Genomic DNA, 16,734 nt, shown 5'->3' with positions numbered 1-16,734 from the left:
GCACACGGAAACAATTTCTTTCAAAATCAAACAGACAAATCCAACCTGTTCAGCAAAACACAAAGCAGCCATAAATATGTCAGGTTCTACTGATGATTAAGTCCCCATGTGGGCCATTCAGTGCACAAATAAATAATTTCAACTTGTTTTGTCAAAACGGGCTTTGTAGTAGTGTTTCTTTATGTGTGGTCATGCATATAGAAGTTCCTGGCCCACATGGACTAATAAGACACCAAAAATATCGATGCGGTGGTGAAATAACATTTGTCTGTTACCAACATAACTTGTTGCAAATAACATTATGTTACAGACAAAGAAGTTTATCTTCTTTCCTTTGCTCTACAGCTAAGATCTGTCATGAATTAGTAAGGGCAAATAATTTTTAAATGCCATTTCATTAGATTACATTACTTTACAATCTAATCAACATTACCCAAGATATTGTGAATGATAAATACAGGGAGGGCACTGATCCATATTGTGTTTGCCCTGATTTTATTGTCTGGGATAGTTATTGCCAACAAATGACCATTTAAAGGGGCACTCAACTGATTATGCAATCCCTTTTTATTTGTTTTTTCAATAATAAATAAACAAATGTATTTTTTTTAATTTGTATTTGGTGTATTTGTTTCTAATTTATGTTTATTTTATTTATATACACCATGTTTTATTATCATTACTTAAAATAACTAAATAAAATATTATTCATAAAAAAAGATGTTACACATCAAAGTGAGTTTTTTTGTCATTGGGAGTATTAGTCTTTGTCAAGTCTGATAAAATAACCAAAATGATGTCATTGTGATGTCATCGGGGTTATCTTAATTTGGGCTTGGAGACTGTAAATTTTGAAAAGAGAACCTGGACTCATTGAGTTTTAAAAATGTTTACCAGGCAGAGAGTTTAATGAAATGTTAATGTTTTTGGAGCTCATCCCAAATTAGGAACAAGTCTGAATATGTCAGTCTTTGCTGCTTTGATTTTGACCATTTTTGAATGTAAAGGGAGTCCCCCATTAAATTCAATTGGTACAAAAAGCAATGTTTTCCTTGCCTCTTGTTGTTATTACTATTCTTATTATCGTTGTTTTCTATTACTGTCTAGTTGGCTAGGGTCAGTCGAAAATCATGCTGGGAATAGCTAGAAATCAGTAACTGTAGAAGCTCCCTGCTCCTACCAGTCCAGCTGTAGGGAAGGAAGATCCAAGCGCAGACATGCAAGCAGGCAAGATCGTGCACTGAAGAAACTTTAATAGATTAAGTGATGAGGACCATAATTGCAGACATACAGATGCAAATGCTGGTACAGACAACAGGTAACTACATAGATGTAGCAGAAATAGTACACAGTACAAGCAGCACAAAGGGAAACACACACAGAGACATTTAGTAAACAATCTGGAAACTGACTGGGAAAAAAGGGCTGTCAAAAATACCGGGGAGCAGATGTGTGAAATTAGTTGCAGCTGTGGAGGTAGGCTGGGAAGTTTCACTGATTGGAAATGGAAAACAGGTGAGCAGGTAGCTCTGGAAACAGGTAGATAGTCCGGGGACATCTGGTGGGCAGGTGGAGTATGACTGGAGGTCATTAACAGGGCTGAGACAGAAATCAAGACAACTGGTCCAGAAATTACAACCACTGACTTTCTACCTGTGGGGCAACTGTATAGTTGCCTCCACATTCACCAAGACATGCTTACATACATGCCATCATTCTCTTACCATGTACCGCCGCCTGTGGCTGAGGCTGTCATTGAGGGTCTTCAAGGGTGTGCACATGCTGGCTGGCGTCTGGGCCATTAGAACAGGTGCTAGCAGAAACAGGCCTACGGAAAAAGGAGTAATAGAGCAGAGATCAACTGCACAGTCATTTTCTTGACAGAGCATCAATTATTGTGCATGTGCCAGAACTTTACTAAAATTGTGTTTAAAGTATGTGCATAGAGTCTACATATAGGTCTGTCTTTTTTTACAATCTACTATGACTACTATTCATAGAGAGAGAGAGGACTTACTTGACTTGTTAGGCCAAACTACATGGCCAAACTACATGCATGTGTGAGCAACATGTGTTATGTGTATGTTTCTGTGTACATGCTGTTAGTGTTTGCAGTGGATCTATTTGATCCCTATGATCACTATGAGTTGAAGTACAACAGCATACAAAAATCTTTCCATGGTAAATCTTAGTCACAATTTAGTTTGACCTGACAAAGATCCCCTATGAATCAAAAAGTTGTCAATATACAGACGTTTTGCAAAAGGATGATTGCAGTCATCACATCAAATTATGAAAAACAAGACCTAGCCTATAGAAAAAATATGGTGTTTTCATTAAGGGTATGTAAAATCCTCTGTAGGCCAATCTGGGGACAAATGAACAGATTATTTACGTATTGAAAATTTTGATAACACAATGGTAACATGGATACCCACTCTTTCCTTTACATCTATAAGCAAGACTAAGAGTCTACAGCCATGCTAGTGGATCTCTGAGGCTGTATTCAGGCACATTGGTGCTTGAAGCTAAATGCTAGCAGTAGCCTGTCAACATGCTCACAATGACAAAGCTAACATGCTTATATTTAGCCAGTATAATACCTACCATGTTCATCATCTTTGTTGACCTTGTTAGCGTGCTAACATTTGCTAATTAGCCCTAGCCAAATGTCTATACCTAATCTCATGACAATCCATCCATCCAGTGGTCAAGACATTTAATTCAAAACAACAAATGTCAACTTAATGGTGGCACTAAAGGAAAAGTAAGGGATCACAAACGTCATGTGGAATTGGGGACCATGTATATCTTTAAAAACTTTCATGGAATAGTTGTCGAGATATTTCAGTCTGAGCCGAAGCGATGGACCAACAGACTGATATTGCCATCAGTAGAGCCATACCGCTAGCATGGCTAAAAATCTCTTACATTGGTGTTTATTTATTGTTGTGTTTCGTAGATGTCAGTTTTAGAGAAACATTGGACTCATGCATGAGCCTAATGGCAACTGCCTGTTAGCTGAAATTTAGCTGTTAACTTGGTCTGGACAATAACAGCAGCTTTAATTGTGGGCAAAACCAAATCTCCGGTTTTTTAGCAGTGGCAACATCAGTTAAAGCAACCAGAGTCATTATACAGACGATGAAGTTTTACTGACTGCTCGGGGCTTTAGAGGTTTGCTTATTTGCACTGCCGACTGAACATGAAAGTCAAATACATCCAACATGTATGTGAGATTTTATGTCTTTGACAGTGGACGGACTTCAAATACATCCATGCCTACTGGCAAATATACAATTATTTCTATCAATCCCACAAAAACACAATTTAATTGGTATGGATTTTATTCAGATTCACACTAATAACTATTTTTTAAATTTTCTTACTTTGTGCCTCCAGTTTTCCTTTCTCTCAATTGATGAAATGGATTACCAGAACATACAGAAATTAATGAAAAATCCAGCATCACTACCAAATGGCATTTGAATTTATTTAATTGCAGGCAAAAAGTGGTCAGGAAAGTTCTCAGAGCCCACTGAGGAATCACTGAAGATCATTTGTCTAATGGTTACCTTGACCCCACTGCTAAGTATGAGACTTTTATACTTTGTGACTGGGTGGCCAAGAAAATTTCAGCAGACCTTATTTTTTAGGGATTCAGTACGCACAAATGGCGCACTCCAAAATCCCACAAACTATCCCATGGGCCGCTGGCAGTAAAAGAAACTTTGACAAGTTGCTAGAACTACTATATGAAAAGTTACATGAATATGAGCATGTAAAATACTGTATCAGTATATTAAATTCTTGGCTTTTCAAAGTACTGTCTTCTTGTAAAAGTACAATGTACAGCAAAGTATATAGTATAACTGAAACTTTAACAATACTAAAGGGCCGTACAAACCAAGAACCATAACTACAACGATAACAATGTGAGCATCCACACTAATGAACAATAACATTCTGTAAACGATGGCACAAAGCACGTGCTCCAGCTGTGTCAGAGCCCTAAAGTGGATATTGATGACTTGTTACTTCTGTACATTACACAGAGAACAAAAAAGAAAACCAAAAGGGTGTGGGTTCACGAAATTCTTCAAAGACAAGAGGATTTAGGAGAATCATTTTATCCATACTTTCGTATGAGTCAACATCAGTTGAATAGTATCATCAAAAAGGACATCAGTAAGGACCAAACAAACTTCCCCAAAGACTGTTTGGCGGTATGTCTCAGGTAAAATGACGGTTTTTTATGTGTAATTTGTATCCTAATAGTATGTTATATGAATGTTTATACCACAATAGCCAAGACTGAGAGATTAGGGTAGACCACCTAAAAGTGTTTACTATATCATCAATTAGCTTACTTAAAAGAGGTAGTCAGAAACAGCAGATACAACATTGATAAAGCACTTGATCTAGCTTTTATTTATCATTATTCTTTTTAATAAAAATATGAATAATAAGAATAAGAAAACAGTTGAAAAGTAGCCGCTGCTGTGCCGCACAGCCGTTGTGCTCTGCATCTTTCAGCACATGTAAATATATTTTATCTTCTGTCAAAATGTTCCAGTAAAAGACACACAGGTGTCAGATGTCCAGTAAACCAGCAATTCAATCAAGCAAGCCTTTATTTTGACAGTTGCCTGACGTGCTGTATTAATCAGATCATTTTTGTGTCAATCTATCAAAGACAAAAGTCCCATATTCAATCAAGTATACTACTTCTACATTCCCTCCTCTTATTTATGCAAACCCTATTGTGTCAACTCAATCACCCTGCATTCTCTTAACCATCATCTTGTTGTCTTGTCATCTTGTTGCCGTCAGTATTTAGACTGCTCTTTTCAGCTATCATTTCAGTGCTTCATAGACACCGCCAGCGCCACAGCTCCACCACAAGTTCCAGCTCCAGCTCCAGTACCGTGGGCCACTTTAGAAACCCAAAGCATGTCGCCATCCAGACATCCAGCTCTTCAGGTGGGAATCCAGTTTCAACAAGGGAAATCCCTATGTGGACCCTATGTGGGTCTGACTCCCAAAGCCTCTTTCTATACTTCTTCAGCAATTACTGCCGTGCATTCTTTAACAAATAAAGACATATGTATATGTCTAATTATCCCTCACACTGAACAAGTTAAATTTACACAAACGGAAATAAATTTGTTTACAAAAACCTCAACCAAGACCAGATGGTGTCCAGATGGTGAGCAGTGTTTTAAAGACTAATCTTTGTTTCAATCTCATCCAATGACTGGGTCAAACCCTTCACTCATTCAGTGTCATTCAATGCACCCACACCCTCCTAGGGCTTGTCCATGAACACTTTGAGGATAGTGTCAGAGGGCTCTTAACTTGAACTACAGTTGAAAATTCCCAGAAAGGAGTCCGAGATCAATAGTGTTTTAAGTAAGCCACACAACATAGTCTATAGTCAGGTTTATTTGATACTTTACATAAAATGGCAGTTCCTCTGGATATGATAATATAATAGATTTACTACATTTCAATCATTTAGATTTTAGGACGTATGCTCAGGAACTCATTATTATGATTTCTCACGCATAATGAAAAAACTACAGAAATTTTTTTGGGGTTGTCTTATATTCTAGGATGAGACATGTTCACAACATCAGATATTCTTTTTGCATGGAGAGAGCTTGGAGTTGAGTTGGCTGTCCACAGAAGCACAAAAAGCTTTATATAACTTGTTTTAGTTGTGCAGTAGAACTCCCCCAAAAAAGTATTCAGTAGTCTGTTTTCCTAATCTAGAAAGATCATGCAAGTAAACTAGCCATCAACTTTAACGCCACTGTAAATATGTTTAAATGCTCATAATAGAAATTTCATAATTTCCAAATGGCAAATTGCAAAAATGCTCTGTCATTTTTCATGTGGTGGGAGAAAGGGATTAAAATGAGGTGGTTTCTGTTTTGTATATTTGTGACTCTTTAGACTCTTAGACTATGAACACTGAAATCATAATCCTAACATTAAAAAATATGAAATAGTTATATGTAATTTTCTAGCTGTGATAATATTGTGAGGAAACAGTGATTGGGTTGTGCATTTGCCTGTTACCTCTTAAACTCACTTTATTAATTCTGAAGCTTTACTTTTTTAATAATTTTCTATCAATTTAAAACTGTTGCATTTTAGTTTTGTATTTACAATAAAACTGAAATGTCTTAAATGTAAGCAGCATGTTGTTGGCTTTTTGACAACAACATGCTGGTCAAAAACATGCTGGTCAAAAAAATGCTGTTAGAGGGAGCAACATGGTCATCCCCTTAAAGAAAAGTTTGTAGTGCTGTGGGAATACTTTGGATTTAGCAAAATGGATGAAGTTATTGTTGAAAAAGACCCCAACCAGAAGAATATGGATATGCCTTCCAATTTAGTGAATATGCTTTTGTTACCATTCAACAAATATTCAGGTACAAATGCATCTTTTTCTATCCTTAAATCCATGCAGATACTAAATAAAATTTGAAAAATAATTTTACATACTCAAGTTCAAGCTCTCCCAAATTATTTTTCACCTTCTTAATGCTGACTTTTGAAAAGTACCATTAGACCTGCACCTTGTTGTCCTCATACAAATCAATTTTTACATGCTAATTACACTTTTGGGGATCTGAATTGTTTTGCAATGTTGTTTCACCACAACATGAATTACTTAGTGGAAAGTGGAGAAACTTCACCAGAGCTAAAGCTGTAGCTACCACACTATCCAACCTATTGCAACATGAATGTATTAAATCTGCTAGACTAGAAGGTCAGATTTATTAATATTATTATTATTTATTATGTATTATTATGAATTATTTTTCCATTCCACCAAAAAACTGCAGGATTGTCACATTCAACAACACAAGAGCAGTGAGAAAAGCTCATTCAAGCAGAAGCTTTTGCCAGCTACATATTTCACAAACTGGTGGTTAATTCCATGAAAAAATAAATAAAAGGTAACCTCCTTTACTCTTTCAATGCGGTATGAATTGCACAGGAAAGTACCACTGACTACTCCATGTTCTATAAAAAGAACCACGTCTTCCTTGTGACTGTTTAAGAGAGTGAAAGTTCACCATCTGAAAGTCTTTCCGTGTGAAGAGGGCACAAAAAGACTTTCATTTCATTACTGTAAGAGGAAGCATGCAAAAAGTCACACATATAAGAAAGGCCATTACTTTGGTCTGAATACACACAGCTGATTTTTTAAAATTGTATTTATCTAAAACATTATTATTCACATTACATTACATGTAAACAACTGCCCTTTGATTTAGTGCTGGAACAAAATTTATTTGTTACATTCTCTCAGTAGTTTGTTTAGTTAACTGAACTGTTATATGTCATATATGAGCTCAACTGGCTGTCGAAGAAGCCTGCACTGTATAGGTGAAAGATTCCATGAGGGTGTAAATGCTTAATAAAAGGTGTTTCTGTATCTGAACCTGCATGTCAGCACATGTTTGTACACCTACAAATGCCTGTAACTGTGTTTTGTATGTGTATGTGTGTTTGTGTGTGAGTGTGTTTGTGTGAGAGAGAGAGACTTAATGGATTAATTTGTTCTATATAACCCAAGATAATTTTCATTTTAAGTAACAGTCATATTGTGTTCCAATCCATTGGATCAGATTGTGCCAAAAACACAGAGCTGGGAGAGCTTCATTGATTAAACAGAAACAGAAACAGAAACAGAAACCCAACACTGAATATACATGACCTTTTAACCACAGTGGTAGCCTGCGGTTTAGGGCCCCTATTGTAATCTAATCCCCAAGCAGACTAATATGACTGATGTGCAGTAACTTCTGCAATGTTTTGTACCAAACTTTGGGACAATCCATCCAGTATTTGTTGAAACATTTTGGCACCATGAATGGCTGTATAAAATTTAATTGCAATGCATCCTGTTGTTACTGAGATATGTCAGTCATGACCAAAGTGATGGACCAACCACTGATAGATATTCCTAGTGCCATGCCAGTTATAAAAATACAAATTCTCTGTGGTCCTACTGCATCAGTTTGGAAGCTACTGCAAACTGTCCACAATGATTCTGAGTGATGACCAAAAACTGTGGCGTAACTCTAAAACCTGTATAGTATCTATTTACATGACTTCCAACATTTAAAGAGTCGCAATGACTCCCTACAATAATCAAACAATAAAACAAGAAAGAAATACAAACCAACTGACATTGGGATTACCATGTCAGTTGATTTGCATCTCATTCAGTTGGTAAAGTAAGTGTCTCTGCAGTATATAGCTTGTTTGACCCTTTAGAGGTTTTAGCCTCTGTCAGTGCACAAGTGTGGACATTCCTTTGGAAGCTTCCTTCTGAAGACACCAAGTGGACCTCACCTATGCCTGCAACCATGTGTGAAGAATGGATGACAAGAGTCATGATTAAAAAAAAAGCTGTCCATTCTCATGGCACGTATACAAAGAGCCAACGCACAGAGGCCAAAAACAAACCTCAGTAGTTGCCTACTGTACATAAGTAAGGGTTCTCCTTGAAATAGCTAAACTAGACCACCAGCTTGACATCACCATTCCTAGATTGGAGTTGTATGCATCTCTAATGGCTGTGGCAAATTGCTAAGGTCATCAGTAGACAAGTTTTATTTTGTGCTACATACACATGTTAGCTTTTGCACAGTGACCACAACCAGGCAGAATGCAGTTCAAAGTCTGTTTCAACAGCCCAACTTTCCAGCACTTCATCGCTCACTGGACAGTAAACTCCTAAATCCTTACCAGATTTAGGTAAAATAATTTATATACTGTATACAATGAGACAATAGAGATACTATTTTCATATACTGTTTCTTCCAAGGAATCTAACCCATACATCACTCTATTGCTACATATACTGCAGTACATTATTTATCCATATCAACCACACCTTATCCAGATTATTCCCCTGATAGTAGTTCCAAGCTAACAAACATCGCAGTAAGACTATTTGAACATTCCTCCACAGGCTGGGAGTGACAGAAACAGTTAAAGCTGAGCATTTTGTCATCTAGCTTAAACAAGAAGAATCATATTAAGCAGAGTTTCAGTGTTTTGATGCCAAACATATCATCCCAAAGAAAGCCAGACAATAAATTCAGTTCATTTATTGATAGTAAAGGCTTGCTGGATAGGAATTAGAATAATCCTCTCTTAATTAGAAATTGCCACCATGTAGCAGAGGTGGAAAGTAAACAAGTACATTTACTCAAGTTATGTGCTTGAGTATAATTTTGAAGTACTTGTACTTTCCACCGTTTCATTTCTTATACTTACTCCACTACATTTCAGAGGGAAATTTTGTACTTTTTACTCCACTGAATTTACAGACTGCTGCTACTACCCACTTTATTTATAAAAAGCATATAATAAGCCTATAAAATGTAAATTAAACCACTGGTTTCCAACCTTTTTGTTTGCAAGCCCTTAGTCTATTAGTCTATTTCAAATGTCTATTAGTTATTAGAAGATCCACCAAAGAAACATTTCCCATTTAAATAGCTGTTCAATATAACTGTTCAATATAAAACAACTTTTTTACCTAAAGAGGTGAAACTCTCCAATATTTAACAAAATAGGAAACCAAAAAAGTCTAAACTAGAATTACAACCTTGCAGTTGTATGCCTTCAGCAATCAGTCAAGTTACAGGACGAATGGTCACAATCTCTCATTCTGTTCCTGAGCTATGTTGTTGAATAATGGCGAGAAAAGTTTTCTTACAAAACATTATGATGACACAGTGAAGCTGACCTTTGACCCCCTGGATATAAAATGCCACAAATTCATCATTTTATCCTATTACACATTTGTGTAAGGGCTAGATGCCTAGATTGGGAAATACTGGACTAAACTGTATTTAAAATAGTTAAAAGTAGCACCTTCTCGACCAGCTACAACAGTAAAATGCTATGATATAATATCAAGGGGCCATAATGAGTACTTTTACTTTTGATACCTCAAGTATATTTTGCTGATAATACTTTTGCAATTTAACTTAAGTTGGTAGTATTTTTATATTGCTGTACTGGTACTTTTACATAAGAAAAGGATCTGAGTACTGAGTACCACCACAGCCATGTAGCAGTATTACTAGTGATTTACAAACATCAGGGTGTGAGACATTCAATCAGACACTTAACAGAGTATGCTGTATGTGTCAGTCAGCTATTTGAAGGTCAACAACTCATCAACAGAACCATAAACTAATGTGTCGTCTGTAGAAAAGTGTTATATTGAAAATTATGTATGTCTAACATGCTAAAAGACCCCCCATTCTCTTATGTCTTTGGCCCCTGGGAGTTGCTCATGGAGTGAGTGACCATCAGCAAGAGACTGACTTACTGAAGTAGTGGAACTGATGAGTTTAACTATGTAGCTCTGTAACAGACCCCCACCAAAGAGCTGAGATCCAACTATGGGATCAACTTCATTTAAATGACTCACTTTAAATGAGTCACTCACATGATGACCGGGAGGGTCAACGACTCATGTGACCTCAATGACTCACAAGTGTTGCTGATCTCACCAGTGGATAAATACCTGAAGAAGCCTTTCGGATGAGAAGCGAAATGTCTTCAAGAAATTCAAGCAAGTCCAGTTGCCTTCACGTAGCACTTACAGAATACCATGACCTGGATGACTGAGAATCTTCACAGACAACTTCTAATAAAGTTGTCAGGAGTTGAAAAAAAGTTCCCCTCATATGCAGAGAGAAAATGATGTCCTTGAACAGTCTTGGATCTTCAATCCGCAATAATTTTTGGGAAATTGTAACAGAACCCGTGTTCACCAAAAATATCCTGTGGGTTACGGTATTATTCACCTGTCTCACGATGGTCTAGACCCAGCTCATGCTACCTTTTAGTGGGTGAAAAATGCAATGCTTGGAGAATTCTGCTTCACAATGATAGGAAGATCCGAAATCGAAGGATCAAAAAGCGACGTCACTATGAACGCTTGGCCGCCACAAGCCAGTTATCTGAAACCTCCTGCTTAAAACCCAAAAAGTCAGAAGGATCGTGAGGCCCCACTTCCACGGTCTGTATTCATACTGAAAATCAAGATCAAGTGAGATTTAGCACTGCTGCCCCACAGGAGGTTTTGGTCCTCCCTGAGCTCGCCTAAGGACACCTGCGTTACCGTTTGACAGGTGTACACACAGACACTCACACTTAAAAGCCGTACAAAGAAATCCCAGCTAATTTACACACACCAGCAGGAGATTTAATGAGTAGATTAGAGACTAATAGCTGAATTGAAACTGCTCCATAATCTTCAAATATAGAGAAACCCACAGAAACCAGGTTGGTTAAGATAAGAACCCAAATTTTAGTAGCTGCCAGTGTTTGATGTGTGATGCTACAACATACAGTCAATGCAGTTATGTAAAATCTCCTTGTGCTTCCACAAGTCTCCTGTTGCTTGTGGCAAACACTGGGGGGAAGCCATGGAGTTGAACTTGAAAGAGTCCAAATCTATGGCCGACACAATGTGTCCTCAAACAACGATCATGAACCCCGTCATTAACACCTCCCGACAACAATGACATTTATCACTCTGTCCAATTCTACTCCCACTTATCCTGTTCAGGGTAGTTGCACAGCTGGGTTCCATCATGGCAAGCATTAAGGAAGAGGCAGGGAAATGTGCTAGACAGGTTGCCAGGATATCACAGTGATGGCACATGAACACAGATGAACAGTTTCACATAATGGTCAGATTAGTTTCCTAGCTTGCATATCTTTGGGCTGTGGGAGGAAACCTTTGTTAACACACACCAGCCAAAGCAACTTCAACTTGAACTGCAAGAAAGACCAAATAATGGTTTTGTTTTCCCTGTTTTTTTGTTTAATAGTTAATAGTTATAATAATCTAATTTCCAGTCAAGTTTACAATTCTTGCATTAGTATCTTGCATTAGTTAAAATCCTTTAATAATGAAATTAAGAAAGCCAAAACGTTTATGTTATGTAAATCCAATATTTGCTGAACTTAATGTATACACTTAGGATTACTTTAGAATGTTAATAGATGTAAGGGCATTGCATTTATTAAAGTGGCAAAATAAAACAAAACAACCAAATGTTGTGCTTTCTTTCATATTTACTTTACAATCCCATGTATTGAGTGCATAAAGGGCACAGTCTAAATTAAAAAACACACTGAATCCATGAGTAGATATTTTTCCATGGGAAAAAAGAAAAGCCACAAATTCTTTTTACTGCCTGGCTAAAATGACCACTCCACACATTTAATGACATTTGTGCCTGTATCATGAAGAGTTACACTGAACACATCTGTTACACTGAAGAGCATGTCTTGTTCTTTTTTTGAACTTTAAATGAGCCTATATGGCATGCTCCTGCCTGGGGTATTTCAGGAAACAGGAAATATTGTAATACTGTCTCTGTACAGTACTTTGTTTTAATGCAGGGACATCTGAAGCAAATATATAACAGATGTCTGACTGTAGTAAACTGACCGTTGTCATGAAATTTGAGGAGATTGAATTACAGTGTGACTCCATTTTTTTTTGAGTGGCTGTAATTCTTGGATACTAAGATTCTGGAGAATTTAGAAATACATATTACAGGTAAATGTTCAATACATTTTAAGAAAATTGATTATGGTGTCTAAGTATATGCACAATGCCAGCATGCTTAAATTTTGACACATATTTGGCATGGAGTAAAGAATCCTCAGTAACGCTTTAGATTACAGCCCGCAACGTACAGTGTAATTACTGAGTTAGGGTGTAATCTTTTGTACTAAGGGTGCGCCAGTAGAGTATGTTTCAATACTTACAAAGAACAGGTACAGCAGGTATTTTTTAACTACTGATTACTACCTATTTTATTAGTACAGTACTACCCTAACATAAATTACCACACATTCGAATCAATTTGGTGATGCTTCAGATTACAGCCCCCATACTCACATTTAGTTACCCTGTAAATAAATGTACAAGGGGGGGATTATCAATGATAGTTGGACTGGCCATCAGGTATACTAGGACAAATTCCATTGGGCCACAACATCAGTGGGCCAGTGGACCGTTAAAAGATCCATAAAGTTTCACCAACCCGTATGTGATTGCATATCAATCACGATTTTCAGGAGAGATGCGACTGTGACTACGCTTGTTATTTTCATGGGACAAAGGAGCAGACACATGATAAAATAGAAGTTTACTTTTTAGTTTATTTTCTTTCTTTCAGTTTTTATGGGAGTAACAGAAAAGGAATGCAATGAGTCTAGTAATAATAATCACTTCCTCTGAGGGAAAAGCCGAGTGTGATTCTTACTTTTGAAGTTATTAACAAATTCACTTGCAGTAAAGTTCTTCAGAAGACCCATTTACACCCTGGTATCCTGGGAAAAATGGTCCCGCAAATTAGCCTTTGTCAGGGGAGGTTACTGTGAGGTCATCGGCTGCCTTCATTAATCTCCTCAGCTGTCTCAGCAGTATTTGTTCTCAGCCAAACGATTACAAATGGAATTTTAGAGTACTTACAGCTCTTATTAACTTGCTAGAGTACAGGAAACCCACCCATTGTCAAACTAGAGTGCTAGCTTGAGGCTTCATCATGTCACTAAAGAGACTGATAAAAGCGAACACTGCATTCCTGTAGCTTTTCTGTGTGCATAACAAAGGCTTCCAAGCAATGTTACGAGACACAAGGTTTACATTTGTTTATATGAAACCAAAATGAGATCACTGATGTACAAAATATTATTTCCATGTGAAAGACAGTTAATGTGACCATTGGTATTTTCATCGCCAACGATGCATGGCCCACCCATGGTGCAGTTGGGAATGGGTTGTGATAAGGAGGAATGCAGTGAGTGTGATTGGAGCTAGCATTAATCATGGACAGACCGACCTCTACCACAGTGACAAAAGGATTGAGACTCTGCTGAACATTTCTTGTTGTAGAAAGAATAAAGGGAAAAAAATCTGAAGAAAATACATAAAACGCAGACAAAATCAAAATCAAGCATGTTGAACTTTTTCTACCTATGACAAGTTTTCACGGAAATAAAAAAAACAGGAAAAAACACCCACACACTGCACAATCCATTCCATTTGACCACTCATGGCCTTCATCAGGTACACCCTGTATCAGTAGAAAATCAGTGATGAAACATAATTATAATAAATCTGTTACATGTAGTACTTAACTAGGCTATCCAGAGGAGATGGTTGCTCCAGAATTTTGGGAAATTAGTACCATTAGTACATTGGGAGGATCTAATAAAAGAATCAAGTCTTAAATGTGTAACACCTATAAATAAACAAGACAGTAAACATTTGGTGGGTGAAATAAATAGTACTAATTCCCAGAACCCATTATTTATTCAGCGGACACCCTCAAGGATACCACCAAATGCCTCACAATGGGACCAATTCACATCATAATGCTGCGCGCAAATGGGGACCTTGCAACACATGGACTGATGACAACAGTTCCAGCTCCTACACTCCTGAAACCCTATGTAAATACAAATTTATAGAAAAGATATGAAGTTTGAGAGTTAGAATACTGTTGTTTTTGTTTAAAGAAGGTTGCCTGATTAATTTGCAACAGCCTGCTGCTGATTGTGAAAAACTTAATCAAGCTACCATATTAGATGCAACATGCACAGTGCATTGTGCTTTGACAGTGTGTGACACTCTTAGATTAAAGACTGCAATATGCACACACACACACACACACAGACACACACACACACACACACACACACAAACACACACACACATACACACACACATTGCTCCTGCTGCCTACACCTGGCTACAGGGATTAATTCTGCCAAGGAGAAGCCTCCTAACATCCTACTAATAGCTGTGAAAAACACAGATGTGTAATTCTTCCTAATCATACAGGCATTGTAAGGATATGTTCAAATTTTTCAAGTTTATCTTAAAAAAATACTGGCGACAAAGATATCCCTACTCTTACAATTTCAATGTAAGTGATGGTAGACATGATAGTCCCACCGTGACTTACATTGTTAAGTAAGTAAAGCAAAATCTAATATGAGGCTTGAGCAGTTTCAGGTAGACAAATCAAGTGAGTAGTGCCTTGCAAAGTTGTAACGTTTTAAGTATTCTCTCTTTGAGTAACTGACTCTCTGCCATGGCTCAGCAAGAAACACAGTCTGATGAAGCACCAAGAGGTATTTTCATCCTGTAAATACTGTAACTCTGGAAGGAGCCCACTTGGTTTGTCTAACACAGACTGTTTAAGCTGCTTATTAACCTCAGCTGAACATTAAAGGCGGTATGTGTACATATTTGGCCAACTGTCGAAGTCATACTCCAAACAAAAAGAAGGCAGCATATTACCAGAAAGTTTGGGTGTCCACCCCTATCGTAAGAATCAAGGAAATGCAATCTTTGGTCTGTCCTCCTCCCTCCCCTTCCCCTTGTCGGACTGCTCATCGGGCATACCAGGACAAATTCCAGCAGACCTTCAAAAATCCAAAAAGTTTTTGTCATTCATGTGCATGAACGGCTGCCTGCATTTTCTAGGACTGGGCTACTCACAACAAAGTTTCAACCCTCACCCTCACACTGAGTTAATGTTAGCTTAAATAAATCTCCTCATCATAGGGCAGTTGTTGACTTATTGTCTTTTAAATACAATTTTAATGTGTTCTTAATGTCTTATTTTTAATGCATTTCTATGCCTCTGTATAGCACTTTGAAAAGCCTAGTGTCTGAATGGAGCTATATAAATAAACTTGCCTTGCCAAAGCTGCATGGACTGGGGAACAATGTTTTTTTTTACACAGGTTTACCTTGCAATCTTATTATGTAACTGGTAGCCTGTTTTCTTTGGTTATTGTTAGATTGACAGCTAAGATCTCACGCCCAGTCTGCCCACTCAGAGAGACAGGGAAGATGCAGTGGTCAAAGAACGTGAGGGAGAGGGAGAGCAGCTAGAGCAGCAGCATCAATAGCTGAGCTTGAGGAAAGAATGGAGGAATGTCGCCAAGAGAGGACAGCTGCAATACAGGTTTATAGCCTACTCGCAGTTACTACTTCTTCATCTTCTCTGTTGGACCAAGGGCTGACTGGACACTACAGTAACTCACTATCACCTCTTCAGGTACAAAGTGGTATTACAAGATGGGGAGGGTCGGGGCTAGCTTGTTAGCATGCTAACTTCAGTAGATCCTGTATCTCTGCAACACAAAATACTGTACTGTCTTTTACCAAATGTCAAAACTGTTATTTCTTCACATTGTGTTGATAATCTTAGTTAATTTTTGAATGTTTTCATCTAAAATACTTACATATAGCACCTTTAAAATGCATAATCACTTACTATACACTGAAATTGCTTTAGGAAAGGAACTCTTTGGACAGGTATGGACAGGAGGAACAAATGCAGCAACCAATAACCATTTCAATGTACATGTATGGGCATGTGAGTAATGTATTTAGATAAACTTGAAAAAATGTGAACCTCTCTACAGTTGAGTGCAGCTCAGCTGCATTATGTGCGATATATTAGTGGCCCAGTTAAAAACATGTACATACCAGATGCCAAAATTGCAATTCTCCACTGGATTAGCAATGACCTTTCTCCACATTGCAACACAATTAGCCACCAAAATAAGAGGGCATGATGGAAAAACATCACCAAACATCAAGTATGAAAATAAGGCCAAGTGAGGCGGTGTGAGAGAGCAAAA

At 37.5% G+C, this 16,734-nt stretch overlaps 1 protein-coding gene across 6 annotated transcripts in view; it reads right to left on the bottom strand.

Annotated features, from left to right (window-relative positions):
- Positions 1 to 16,734, bottom strand: part of il34 (interleukin 34) — a 41,911-nt gene that overhangs the window by 17,363 nt on the left and 7,814 nt on the right. For 5 of the 6 annotated variants that reach the window (XM_040134022.1, XM_040134027.1, XM_040134026.1 and 2 more), the window contains exon 3: positions 1,725 to 1,828. In XM_040134022.1, the coding sequence (XP_039989956.1) occupies positions 1,725 to 1,828 (104 nt within the window). Of the gene's footprint in view, positions 1 to 1,180; positions 1,480 to 1,724; positions 1,829 to 16,734 lie in introns of those variants that run through there. The other variant, XM_040134028.1, reaches the window with a different exon arrangement.

The sequence above is a fragment of the Xiphias gladius genome, chromosome 8 (assembly GCF_016859285.1).
Source record: "Xiphias gladius isolate SHS-SW01 ecotype Sanya breed wild chromosome 8, ASM1685928v1, whole genome shotgun sequence".
Taxonomy (NCBI): Eukaryota; Metazoa; Chordata; class Actinopteri; order Istiophoriformes; family Xiphiidae; genus Xiphias; species Xiphias gladius.
Note: the sequence above shows the minus strand (reverse complement) of the source record. Positions and strands in the feature narration are given on the sequence as shown.